Source organism: Salmo salar, chromosome 06 (genome assembly GCF_965601325.2).
Source record: "Salmo salar chromosome 06, fSalSal1, whole genome shotgun sequence".
Lineage (NCBI taxonomy): Eukaryota > Metazoa > Chordata > Actinopteri > Salmoniformes > Salmonidae > Salmo > Salmo salar.
The window spans coordinates 75,011,948-75,026,727 of record NC_138296.1 but is presented as its reverse complement, the minus strand read 5'-3'; the positions used below and the strand labels follow the sequence as shown (position 1 = coordinate 75,026,727).

The window sequence follows — 14,780 nt, the reverse complement described above, 5'->3', positions numbered from 1 at the left end:
TTATGCTTTCGCCGTAAAACCTTTTTGAAATCGTAAAACGTGGTTAGATTAAGGAGATGTTTATCTTTCAAATGGTGTAACATAGTTGTATTTTTGAAAAATTTGAATTTTGACATTTATTTGGATTCAAATTTGCCGCTCTTGAAATGCACCTGCTGTTGATGGAGTGCACCACAGGTGGCACGCTAGCGTCCCACCTAGCCCCAAGAGGTTAACAGAAAGCTGATTTCCTGAAAGGCGAGGAAGCTGGGCTTTTCAAAGAACTAAGAGAGGACGCAAGGTTAGAGTGAAGCAAGGGAGTTGACGATCTTGTCCTTTCACTCAGGGAGGAAGCCAATAATAGCATCAACTACCCCATAGTGCCTTTCCATCTTCCCTCACAAAGACTCAACAACTCCATGTATTAATCGAATGTCTCACATTGGTAAGGAGCATTAAGCCGCAAGCTTGATAAAAACTCCCACCAGATTGAATCAACTGCTCTCAGGTCAGTTTAAGGCTTTGAACAAGTGATGTGAATTTGCCATAAGAACTTATCTAGGAACAGCTTACCCTCCACAAATCCTGACATTGGGGGAAATGCTAAACTGACCTTAGATCAGCATCAGCAGCCCAGTCCTCTTAACAAACACTGATTACAGTCCTGTTTCTGTTTGAGCAGCATAAACCTCCATCTATGTACAGTCATCCTCTCCACATGACACCCAGTGGTTTCATCACCATCCCATCAGGACAATGCAGGCCACTTGTCTCCTCAGTGCTATTCCATGGGCGGAAATCGGAAATCCAAAACACAACACTGGTGAATGGACACGTGGCTCCATCAGCCTGCAGTCAAACAATGGGGGCATCTCCCTGAGTTTAGCTTCCACTTCCTAACCACAGACACAGGGCATACAGAGGAAAGACTAGTATTGTGGAGGTGTACAGGACAGAGGCTGCTATCTAACGCCCTACAACGCGGACATTCATGGACAGTCAAATCGTGGACGGTTTGTAACTGAAATAGTAGAGATTCAAATCAGCGTCACAAAGCCATAACATTTAACGAGCTGCCCTTCCCATTCATTCCAGATCATCTGATTGGCTGGATCAAGAGGAAATATAGGGCAGAGCACTATCCTGTTAACTGCTGCTGTTTCTGCAAGCCTTTTGGCACCTGAAGACAGGGCACATAAAAAAAAATTAAAATCCAACTCAATTCAACATCTCCACTTTAATTTGCAGAAACTGACATGCTTTGACCACAAATCTCTGTGTGCTTCAGGGACAGCATTACACTGGGTCTGTGATTCAATATGGTCAGATATAACATCTTCTAGATAGCATAAAGTAGATGCAGAGAGTACAGTACCCCTCTCCTTGTGTCTCCTCAGCCTCCATGCTCTGGAATGGCAACACTGTCACCACAACACAGCAAGAGGATGAGCCATGTTGCTCCAAATCACTGTTTTCTGCTGCTGCTCCAGAGTAAAGCAAAGGAGCTAAACTCTAATTAGGCCTCTCTAACCTCAGACACCGACACAGGAAGAAAATATAATTTCAGTTCATTTGTTTTACTCTTTTCCAAAAGCATTTGTCGTTGATTATACACCAAACACTATCAATAATGCCAGTGTTGTTCTCCAATGAGAAATACAGAACTGTGCAATCATAGATGTGTTTGAGCAATGATACCCCCCTCTCTCTTTCTTTCTCTCTCTGTCTCTGTCTGTGTCTCTCTATCTCCCCCCCAGACAAAGGCTCCCTGTGGTCTAGAAAAGGATCATGGGTATTAATGTCTCCCAGCAGAGCCCTAGTAGTGAAGTGTTGGCTTATGGTCCTATAGCCTCATAGGGACGTGGCAGTCAATGACACTTCAGAGCATCATCACTGAGCAGTGCTGGAGGAAGTACTGTGTCTACACATTAAGCACAAAAACAAACAGAGAAGCAGTGTGAACATAGAGTTAGTTACCAGACACTGACCCTTCTACACAATCGCCATTTGCTTATCTATGCTGTATTTAATGTACTATGTAAGCCTTGTTGAGACTACCATGTCTGGTCTCAGGAGCAGAGAGAGAAGAAACTAGCACTGACCAATCAGAGGCCAGCTGGTCCCAGTTCCATCACTGAGGGCTCCTCACACTTGACTCGCTCCTGAGGAGAAGACTACTGGTCTGGATCACATTCAACACTCTACTGCAGGGTTTCACACTCACATACTGTATGTATACACGCACGCACGCACGCACGCACGCACGCACGCACGCACGCACGCACGCACGCACGCACGCACGCACGCACGCACGCACGCACACACACACACACACACACACACACACACACACACACACACACACACACACACACACACACACACACACACAGACACACACACACACACACACACACACAGACAGACAGACAGACAGAGAGACCTTGAACTGCTCATTCTCCTCCAAAGCCTCAATGTCGAAGCTTTGGCTCTAAATAACTACAGCCTTTAACCGTCTGGAGACAACACTTTGTTTCAAAGTGACGTTAGCCATAGTCCTGGAAAAATCCCAAATCTCTGTGGGATTCCCATTTATAGGAAAAGGGATAATGCTAGGAATACAAAGAGGCAGAAGTGCTGACAAAACACCCAAATTAAGAGTCTGCAATTTGAATATTGATCACTTAGAAATCCCAAATAAAGTCTGCATGTTCACTGTAAGATTTCAAGATTTAAGGATCAATTCAAATGGAAACCCTTGAAATAACATGTGCGTGAGATAATCCTTTGAAATGCTATTTTCTCTGTAGAATAAAACACTGATCTTTTTAATCGTATCCCAACAAATTGAATGTACATTGCATTGCACGGCTATGGTGACAAAAGCTGTGTGTATGTGTGTGTGTGTATGTGTGTGTCTCTCTCTCTTTCTCTCTCTGTACTAACAAAGTGGTCATTGAGTGAGCCCTCAGTAGGCTGAGCATCTGATGTAAAGCCACTGATCTGATATAAAGATGCTATCAATCTGCCTCCTCAAATGAGCTCAAGCAGAAAACCAGCTGGACACCCTCAATTTAGACTGCTGCTAATCAATGATGATGACACACATTCATCAACTAAAATGGCCTGGGCCAAAATGAGCATGATGACGCAGGTTGATCCAACTCCTCAGAGAGGTCTGGGGTCTGAGGGCTGGACAGACAGGTGAGAAACACTAGACAGGTGAGTGTGAATTAATCAATCATCCAAGTGTGTTTCTCTCTACAGGAAATCAGAGAATGATTGAAGGCTCCTCCTCTTCCTGCTCATTGATCCACAGCAGCCAGCCGTCACCATAGCAGCATTCACTAACTCACACAACCCCAGGGGAACATAGGGCCAGACAAGGACACAACCCCAGGGGAACATAGGGCCAGACAAGGACACAACCCCAGGGGAACATAGGGCCAGACAAGGACACATCCCCAGGGGACAATAGGGCCAGACAGGGCTCTCCTGAGGCCTGACAACCAGCAATGGCTCAGACAATAACCACTTGATCTGAGATGCATATCTATGATATAGCATACCCAACCCAACATTTATTTCATGAGTAGCATCTTTCTCTGATTCAAAATGATTTGGATGACTGATTATCCTTTGCATGACATGGGGCAGGTTATAATGATGGCATGCATTGGTTATACAGCTTTCCAGTGAGAGGTATAGTCTTGATGATGATCTCACCTTGTTTGAGTATGGTGGCCTGGCAAGGTTGACTCCATCTCTGATGACTTTATCCCTAATCATGATCTTCAGCTTCAGTTTGGGGTAAATTACCAGCTCCCTCCTGTTGCCAAGCGTCAGGTTCCTCTGCGCGCCCAGATACGCGCCGCCATTCCTCCCAACCCGGTCACTATTCGGTTCGGTCCAAGACTTGGACCCCCGGAGTTTAGACTCGTACTGGTCCACCAGGTGACTAGGACACATTTCGGGCGCGGGGGGCATCGGCTCAAGTGTAAAATACAGCCCCGCCGCAGTCTCCTTATCATCGTCTTTCAGCCTTTGCACCGCGTCGTGGATCCTTTGCCGGTGGTGCGGTATGTAGACACCGATAGCATCCAGGTCGGGGTCACCAATTTGTTTGCAAACTTCCAGATCATCGTAGCCGTTATCCACGAAGGACTCCACATACTGAGAGAGCTGGAGGGTCTTCAGCCACTCATAAACGATGACAGGTCCGCTGCTTGTCATGTTTGGGTGTTGTAGCTACAGTAAATAGGCTAATGTAAAGAGTGCAGAACAGAACACCACCAATAATTACTTCCCCAAATGGATTTTAAATCTCATTGTTAAACGCAAATGAAAATGGCAGTATCTTCGCAAATAATGCAGTCTAAATGTCAGGAACACACGAAGAAAGGACAATGCAAATGTTAGAATCCATGACTCAAAAATAATAGCCTAAACTGTAGGCTACGTAGTTCAAAATGCTATTATTTTTAATAGGGAATATGGAATATATGGCCTCCCGATATTCTGTGATAATATCCAATAAACCCGTCTGGTGAAAAAGGTCAGTGAAACGAAATACACTGAAATTCTTTGACACATGCCAATATTTGCAGACGGAGATGAGTTCAGTGGATGCAGCGATAGCTCTCAAATCCCCGATGTCATTTGCCATCGATGTTACTCGCCCATATTGACATGCCAGGTTCACGGTAAACAATCACTTTAGGCAAAGAAAAAAATCATTATTTAAAACCAAGAATTGTTCCAGATTTAGACGGATTAGAAAGTGTTACCGTATTCAGTAATTGGTTTAGTTATATGTAATCATAAACGTTCCAACGTTGCGCCATTTGGAGACGCTTTGCTCCCGCTGTAGTAGCCTATTCCTTCCACGCCACCCTCACTCTTGTAAACCCTCAATCGAAGCAAAATGTACGTATTCCAATGACAGGGAAATTGACAGAAAATATAATTTAAACTCAAAGCAATCCCGTACCAACGAGAGCGACAGCTCGGACCGTGTTGTGTCCAAATGCTTTGGGTATGCCGGGGCACTCCAAGCCGGTAGAGCGGTACGACAATCCACATCCAACAGTCACATTAAAATGTTCCTCGAACCAAACGGTCTGTGCTCGAGCGGTCCACGCCCCCAGATCCGCGTGTGGCTTTAAAAATAGTGTTGGAATTCCTTCTTTACAACCTGTCACGGGACCCATGCGCGCACGGTCAACGAGTCCCCACACAGAGTCCAAAGTTAACCGCAAGAGAGGCAGAGAAAGATGCTCTGCGAGCGCATTCCATCCGCCTGTCATACAGTTTAAATGAGCAGTCTCGTTGCTTGATTCACGTGTCTCTCCTACTCTGTGTGATTTCTCTCTCCGCTCAGTGTCTCTTTCTCTTTCGCTCCCTCTCCCTCTCATTCAGTATGTTCCTGGACTCGTTTTTCATCACGCACTAGCACCCCCTGTCTAACAGTTGAGGTACTGAAATACTGTTTTTACCTCGTTGTATTTATTATAGGATTAAACTAAAAATGGTAATTGCCAAATTATTACATAATAACTGCTCTTTGTTTTGATGTTGCTGTTGCTTTTTTAGACAAAGAGAGAGAGAAAAAACGAGGGAGGGAGAGAGAGAGGGAGCGAGCAAGCGAGAGAGTAGGGGCTGAGTGCCCATAGTCCTTTCACTAGCTGAAACAGCTTGCTGCCTCACACAGGGCTCTAGAACACAGACTACTCCACTGACTCACTCTCACCATATCAAACCAGGGAATTTAACACTTACGGGCCATATTGAATGTTAGCTCCCTTTTTGCTTGCGATTTTGTTCAACCTCTCTACCGCTGCAGACAGAGGAGGACACCCACTGGGCCCTTTCCATACATAGAAGACCGTATGACACTTTTGACTGTGCTTCTCTTATTTCCCTCCTCTCTCCATGATCTCCAGTCCAATGTGCAGTGCTCTCCCCTTCCTGTCTTGCTGGATGCCTAGGCTGCACCACAGGACAGCATCAGCCAGCGGATGAGACAATATTGGAGAGGAAGGAAAAACAGGGAGGGATGGGGGGCCACAGACCTGTCCTCTCTGTCTTTCGATGTGGATGCCAGGCCCTCAGCAGTGATACATGCATGCTTTATCAAACCAGAGCTGACAGCTTGTTAGAGGTCAGTTTGATACAATCACCACAGACTCTGCTGCTGTCTGGGAGGGATTTGAGCTGTGCTACCCATTATGACATGCAGCTCGCGTAATACAAACACAACACACAAGTCAGGGGAGAGGAGATGCATTTCAAATAGCCTCATCTTGGAGCGGGAAGTCAGAAACATGGCAGAAACATGGCAGAAATGCATGTCAGGGTATTAGGGGGAGTCGTGTTGAAGGGTGGATTTTCAAGAGACAGAACACAGAACATATAACCAAGAGCTGGTGTAGAGATAATAATATTGCCATTTGGAAAGGGAGTCATAGGAAAGAAGAGGGACGGATATCTATGCTTAGACATAAGAGAGTTTGTTTGGGTGTGTTTGTGTGTTAATCTCTGACCTCATCCTTTACATCGCTCTACAGTCAATAAATCAAATCAAATCAAAAATCAAATCAAATTGTATTTGTCACATACACATGTTTAGCAGATGTTATACCAATCATGTCCAATGAAAAAAGCCAGTTATTTCTCGACAGCCAGGATTATAACTCATCTACAGGGCTTATTTTACTTCCTCTTCCCCTCCCTGTCCTAAAGTCCTCTGTCACCCTTCACGAGTGACATGCCGTTAGATCAGTAACAGAAACAGGGGATTATGGGACACATACTGGCATATGGCCGACAGGTAGTGGTGCGTGCCATGCTGGGTAGACTCAGAGGGTGGGTAGTGACAGGAATACCATGTTTCCAACCCAGCTACCCAGCTACCCAGTTAGAGAGCAGTGAGTGGTGAAGGTGGCAGGAGGCAGGTGGCAGGAGCAGCTATCAGACTGCATGGGAATTTGCACAATACATAGGGCTGTACTACTGAACATGTGCCTCACCTCACCTCACATCATCTATCTGCATGTATCTATACAGTAACACAATTTAGTTCAGTTTTGTCCCTCGGGTGACATCTATTTATGTATTTCTACATAGACTAGCTAGTTTCCTTGATATCAGCTCAATATAATAAAATCCAGGTACAGAGAATCATACATGGAATCACAGCTCTGATATTATTTGAGTGAATATAATTATTGTCTTCTAGTCACAAGCTGTATAAGCCATTGTACAAGGCATGCCTATTGTATGCACTAGCCCCACTCCTCCAGAACCACTGATGTGTATCACCATTGCCCTGGAGGGTCGAAGCCCTCGGCCACATGTACAAATGCTTATCTAACCTTTACCTAACCACCCACGGAATAAGGGGGACAATATTAGCATACGGCCTGGTAAACATGGATGTGGTGGAGAGATGGTGGGGATGGTGATTTGGGGGGGGGGGGGGGGGGGTTGTGTTAATGAAGAGAGAGTAGGTCAGACGGGTTCACAGAAGCCAGAAATATTAAACACAGCCAGAGGGGAGGGAGAGAGGAGACAGCCAGGATGCAGGCCTTTACCATGCTATAAGTACTGTCTGTGCCTCTTCATTTTGAGGTAAGGGTTGAGAGGTTGGGTCCTCCTCTGCTACAGGTGTCTAGGTAAAACACCTCTGGTGATGCTCTAGTTGACCTCATTTTGAAACCCTTTGGAACCCTAACAATCACCTCTATACAGAAGACCATGAATAACATGTTATACTCGTTGCTGGGCAGTTCTTTTGGCTTTCATGGGTGGGTCTCTACCATCCAATCAGGTGTAGGTAAGACTTTAAACTGGCAGAGCCGGGAGAAGACAATCTGACTCAGAGTGGATGGTGGAGTGTTAGAGAGAGGTATCAGAAGAGAGGTGTGTTAGTATCTGAGCAGTCCTTAACCTCCTCCCACACAGATGCATGTGGAATATGGACTATTCTCTCACTCCCTGCTGCATGGTGGTGTGCTACTGTGCTCCGCGGTATCTGATCTCCTCTTTGTGGGAGAAGATATCAAATCACAGGCTTTGGGGGAGAACAGCGTCTCCAGGGGATGTTCAGGACAGACGAGAGCTCCCAGAGTGGGTGATGATAGGCTGTGATTACTGACTCGATTCTGTCAGACTCAGCTTCATCTCTACATACAGGGCTGACGTTAGGCAAACAGGGTAAGAAACATTGAAATAGATTTACATTTTAGTCATTTAGCAAATTAACATCAAATCAAACTTTATTTGTCACATGCGTCGAATACAAGTGTAGACTTTACCGTGAAATGCTTACTTACAAGCCCTTAACCAACAGTGCAGTTCAAGAAGAGTTAAGAAAATATTTACCAAGTAGACTAAAATAAAAAGTAATAATGAAAAGTAACACAATTAGAATAACATTAACGAGGCTATATACAGGGGGCACCGGTACCGAGTCAGTGTGCAGGGGTACAGGTCAGTTGAGGTAATTTGTACATGTAGGTGGGGGTGAAGTGACTATGCATAGATAATAAACAGCGAGTAGCAGCAGTATACAAAAAGGGAGGTGGGGGGGGGTCAATGTAAATTGTCCGGTGGCAATTTTATTAATTGTTCAGCAGTCTTATGGCTTGGGGGTAGAAGCTGTTGAGGTGCCTTTTGGTCCTAGACTTGGCACTCCGGTAACGCTTGCCATGCGGTAGCAGAGAAAACAGTCTATAACTTGGGTGACTGGAGTCTGATAAATTTTATGGGCTTTCCTCTGACACTGCCTATTGTATAGGTCCTGGATAGCAGGAAGCTTGGCCCCAGGGATGTACTGAGTCATTCGCCCTACCCTCTGTAGCGCCTTATGGTCAGATGCCGAGCAGTTGCCATACCAGGCGGTGATGCAACCAGTCAGGATGCTCTCGATGGTGCAGCTGTAGAACCTTTTGAGGATCTGAGGACCCATGCCAAATCTTTTCAGTCTCCTGAGGGGGAAAAGGTTTTGTCGTGCCCTCTTCACTACTGTCTTGGTATGTTTGGACCATGATAGTTTGTTGGTGATGTGGACACCAAGGAACTTGAAACTCTCGACCCGCTCCATTACAGCCCTGTTGATGTTAATGGGGGCCTGTTCGGCTCGTCTTTTCCTGTAGTCCACGACCTTTGTCTTGCTCACATTGAGGGAGAGGTTGTTGTCCGGGCACCACCAGGTCTCTGACCTCCTCCCTATAGGCTGTCTCATCATTGTCGGTGATCAGGCCTACCACTGTTGTGTCGTCAGCAAACTTAATGATGGTGTTGCAGTCGTGGGTGAACAGGCAATACAGGAGACTAAGTAAACACCCCTGAGGGGCGGCCCATCAGGAAGTCCAGGATCCAGTTGCAGGACTTCCTGACGGGCCGCCCCCATGTGGTCAGAGTAGGCAACAACCCGTCTGCCACGCTGATCCTTAACACTGGGGCCCCTAAGGGGTGTGTACTTAGCCCCCTCCTGTAATCCATGGAGCAGACACTTATCCAGAGCAATTTACAGAACCAATCAGGGTTAAGTGCCTTGCTCAAGGGCACATCGACAGTGTTTTTCACATATATGGCTCAGGGATTTGAACCAGCAACTTTTCGGTTACTGGCCCAACGCTCCTAACAGCTAGGGTACCTGACACCCTAAACAGTTTTTAATGAATTTGCGGAGAGGCCTGGCTGGTGGTAAAGAGTCTTCAGTGTCAAATGAAATAATAGGGTGCTAAATCTATTACCTTCTACAATAGCTTACTGATAAAGGAGACAGCTAAGTACCCTCCACTCACAGTCAATCTCAGATGAACTATCAAAACAAGAGGATCTTTTTCCATCCTGCTTCATGGACAGACAGGGCACCCAGTGGATTCTCTAGCAGCCTCCAGGAACATTGAACTAGGAGTTGAGGAAAGCACTTGATCTGTCTTCATGCTCTTTTAATTACACACGGCTGGGTGGGTTCCAATCCCCAGAGACCAACTGGTAATTCACACATGTCAGGAGTCAGGATCACAGCTTTCACCTCCCTTGCCTGGCAGCTTAATATCACCCTACCCTACCTAAACAGGAGGGGAGAATAGAGAGGGAGGGAGGGAAAGAAAGAGAGCCATGCCAATAAAGCCCTTGAATTGAGAGAGAGGGGTGGGTAAAGAGAAAGAGAGGGAGGGAGGGAGGGAGAGGGGAAGGAGGGGAGAAGAGAGAGGGAGGGAGGGACAGAAAGACAGAGAGAGGGGGGGGGCTTATATCCCTCAGGGCAGAGTAGAGTTAATGCAGTGAGTCACCTGACAACACACAGGGGGCCAAAAGCTGCTGTCAATCTTTCAGACAGAATCCATCAGAATCACAACCTGTGGAAGCCAATTGCCCCTCTTTGTTTCCACTCCCACTATCACAATGGAAGGGATTAGAACAAAAGAGAGAAAGATTACATTTTGGCATTGTAATTGGGAATGTTTGTCACCACCTGTTGTCCCTGTACTCTTGTCCAATCAGAGAGCTGGATAGTGATCTTACCAGGAGCTTCACTAAGACAGTCACTGCCGGATTACACCCTTCTCACAATCACACTCCAGCAGAGAACAACAGCCCTGTCTCGTGTGAAAGAATAGCATATTTCCCACTATACTAAAGTGCTCCCATCAAATTCATTTCAATACATCAGAGGTCTGAAGCTGTTATCTTTCCCACTACAGACTTTTCCAGTGAGGAAGAAGTGACAGACAGGGTTTGTGTTGGCTGCTGGCAGTGAGTTGTGTAATACTGTAGAATCGGTCTTACCTGTGACCTGTGACTGTGGCAGTGGAGGAGGCGTTTTGAGAGATAGGAGATCAGTGAGAATGTGTATGCCCACAGAAACACACTCAACTCACAGTCAACCCTAACAAACGTCTGATCACAGTCAACTGACATCTACAGTAATTAAGGACAGCATGCATGAAATAAACCCTCTACATACAGCTAGTATAGAAGTAGCATACAAGTAGAGGCATACACACACTCAAAGAGACACACACACACTCACACACACACACACAAACACAGACAAACACATAGACACGCAGACACATAGACAGACAGACAGACAGACACACGCACACACACACACACACACACACACACACACACACACACACACAAACACGCACGGACACACACATACACACACACGCACGCACACGCACACACACACACGCAAATAAACACACCTTTGTCTGAGATCAGTGACAGGCTGTCTCAGAACTGTGATGAAACATGGAGCCCTCTCTGAGTCCCAGTTTCTACTCTCCAGTCTGCAGTAGCAGCAGAGCAGTTCTCCTTGGCTGGGTTTAATTACAGATGAAGGGATAATCCAGAGGCCAAGGGTCCGGCCAGAGGCTGGAAGAGCTGATGAGCAGTGTGTGTGTGCGTGTCCATGTGTGTGTGGCTGGGTGTGTGTGGCTGGGTGTATGTGGCTGAGTGTATGTGGCTGGGTTTGTGTGCGTATGTGTATGGCTGGGGTGTGTGTGTGTGTGTGTGTGTGTGTGTGTGTGTGTGTGTGTGTGTGTGTGTGTGTGTGTGTGTGTGTGTGTGTGTGTGTGTGTGTGTGTGTGTGTGTGTGTGTGTGTGTGTGTGTGTGTGCGTGCGTGCGTGCGTGCGTGCGTGCGTGTGTGTGTGTGTGTGTGTGTGCGAGAGGAGTTGGGGATCGCTGACTCTGGGATATTGGAGAAAAGCAATCAGACGACGGACGACGGATACATCACCTGGTGATCTATGGCCAGTCGTAAAACACAATGGCACCCGGAGGTATACTACCCTGCTCTGCCCTGATAGCCTAATGACAAGGTGAGAGAGGAGGAATCCAATGTAGTTCTAGACAACTTTCAAGTTGAACTTAGTGTAGAGACTGTACACTGTTACAGTAGGAGCTTATAATGCCTTTCAGGCATATGGATATGGGAAATAGAGACTGCAGTTAGAAGACCTGCCAGCTGGAAGGAGACAACATGACTTCAAACTCATATATCATTTCAGAGTGACATTTTGATCAGTGCGGTGTGTGTGCATGTGTGCGAGCGTGTGTGCGTGTGTGCGTGTGTTTGCTCACACGGTAGTGAAGGTTTCCTGACTAATTGATGAGAAATGGATTGTCATGTGGCTTCCGAGAATGTTTTATAACAATTCCCAGAGTGACCCAACGGCTCAGAAATTCCAATTAATAAAGATAAGCTCTCTTTCTACAGACCTCATTCTCCTTTTAATTAAAACAAGGTGATTGAAGAGAGAAAAAACATCACACAGCTGAAGCAATATCAGAATCACCAATATCCCCATGAAAATTCAAATAACACTCTTCTACAGCGGAACCAAAACAATTCCAACTGAAAACATAAAAAACATGTTTAACACCAGATTAATGAGAATAAGGTAGGGCCTGAATGAATTGTGTTAAATAGGCCACCGTATCATTGGCTTCCAATGTTAGAGAACCAACCTTGAGTTGAAAAGGCAGGATTCTTGCCCATGCTGAATGAGAGAAACCACCTCACAAGCACAGCCGTGACTCCTCCAGAGGACTGGAAGACTACAGATCAAACCGAACCAACCACACCAGTGTCTCCTGACTTACATTTACGTCATTTAGCAGACGCTCTTATCCAGAGCGACTTACAGTAGTGAATGCATACATTTCATACATTATTTTTTGTACTGGCCCCCCGTGGGAATCGAAGCCACAACACTGGCATTGCACACACCATGCTGGTGTAACAGTGTAGGTTCCGTCTCTCTCTTCGCCCCAACCTGGGCTCGAACCAGGGACCCTTGCACACATCAACAACTGACACCCACGAAGCATCGTTACCCATCGCGCCCCTTGCAACGCAAGGGGAAACCCTACTTCAAGTCTCAGAGCGAGTGACGTCACTGATTGAAATGCTATTAGCGCACACCATCGCTAACTAACTAGCCATTTCACATCGGTTACACTCACCCCCCCTTTGACCTCCTCCTTTTCCGCAGCAACCAATGATCCGGGTCAACAGCATCAATGTAACAGTGTAGGTTCCGTCCCTCTCTTCGCCCCAACCCGGTCTCGAACCAGGGACGCTTGCACACATCAACAACTGACACCCCACGAAGCATCGTTACCCATCGCGCCACAAAAGCCACAGCCCTTGCAACGCAAGGGGAAACCCTACTTCAAGTCTCAGAGCGAGTGACGTCACTGATTGAAACGCTATTAGCGCACACCACCGCTAACTAACTAGCCATTTCACATCGGTTACACTCACCCCCCCCTTTGACCTCCTCCTTTTCCGCAGCAACCAATGATCCGGGTCAACAGCATCAATGTAACAGTGTAGGTTCCGTCCCTCTCTTCGCCCCAACCCGGTCTCGAAACAGGGACGCTTGCAACACATCAACAACTGACACCCCACGAAGCATCGTTACCCATCGCGCCACAAAAGCCGCGGCCCTTGCAACGCAAGGGGAAACCCTACTTCAAGTCTCAGAGCGAGTGACGTCACTGATTGAAACGCTATTAGCGCACACCACCGCTAACTAACTAGCCATTTCACATCGGTTACACTCACCCCCCTTTTGACCTCCTCCTTTTCCGCAGCAACCAATGATCCGGGTCGCGGCACCAATGTAACAGTGTAGGTTCCGTCCCTCTCTTCGCCCCAACCCGGGCTCGAACCAGGGACCCTTGCACACATCAACAACTGACACCCCACAAAGCATCGTTACCCATCGTGCCACAAAAGCCGCGGCCCTTGCAACGCAAGGGGAAACCCTACTTCAAGTCTCAGAGCGAGTGACGTCACTGATTGAAATGCTATTAGCGCGCACCACCGCTAACTAACTAGCCATTTCACATCGGTTACACTGGCATTGCAAACACCATGCTCTACCATCTGAGCCACAGGGAGGCCAGACTTCATTTACTAAGTATTTTTTAGCTCCTAGTGGAGCAAAGGGCCTCATACTAGGGCCTCATACTAGAGAGCCTGCAATACATCTACTGACCTGGAGGGAAAGAAATCACTAGGTATTTCAATACATCTACTGACCTGGAGGGAAAGAAATCACTAGGTATTTCAATACATCTACTGACCTGGAGGGAAAGTAATCACTAGGTATTTCAATACATCTACTGACCTGGAGGGAAAGAAATCACTAGGTATTTCAAGACATCTAGACTGACCTGGAGGGAAAGTAATCACAAGGTGTTTCAAGACATCTACTGACCTGGAGGGAAAGAAATCACTAGGTATTTCAATACATCTACTGACCTGGAGGGAAAGAAATCACTAGGTATTTCAATACATCTACTGACCTGGAGGGAAAGAAATCACTAGGTATTTCAATACATCTACTGACCTGGAGGGAAAGAAATCACTAGGTATTTCAATACATCTACTGACCTGGAGGGAAAGTAATCACTAGGTATTTTAATACATCTACTGACCTGGAGGGAAAGAAATCACTAGGTATTTCAAGACATCTAGACTGACCTGGAGGGAAAGTAATCACAAGGTGTTTCAAGACATCTAGACTGACCTGGAGGGAAAGTAATCACTAGGTATTTCAAGACATCTAGACTGACCTGGAGGGAAAGTAATCACAAGGTGTTTCAAGACATCTAGACTGACCTGGAGGGAAAGTAATCACTAGGTATTCCAAGACATCAGACTGACTTGGAGGGAAAGAATTCACAAGGTGTTAACAAGACATTTAGACTGACCTGGAGGAACTGACCACTAGGTATTTCAAGTTGTATAGTAATAATGAAAGATCAG

General features: G+C 46.4%; 1 protein-coding gene across 5 annotated transcripts in view; it reads right to left on the bottom strand.

The window, feature by feature from the left end:
- The window catches only part of LOC106607985 (SAM and SH3 domain-containing protein 1), a 311,979-nt gene extending 306,630 nt beyond the window's left edge, over nucleotides 1–5,349 (bottom strand). For 2 of the 5 annotated variants that reach the window (XM_045720952.2, XM_045720953.2), the window contains exon 1: nucleotides 3,706–5,345. In XM_045720952.2, coding sequence (XP_045576908.1) covers nucleotides 3,706–4,212 — 507 coding nt within the window. In that variant the 5' untranslated portion in view covers nucleotides 4,213–5,345. Of the gene's footprint in view, nucleotides 1–3,705 lie in introns of all 5 variants that reach the window. The other 3 variants (XM_014205527.3, XM_082976966.1, XM_082976967.1) reach the window with 2 other exon arrangements.
- Nucleotides 5,350–14,780: the final 9,431 nt, after the last annotated feature.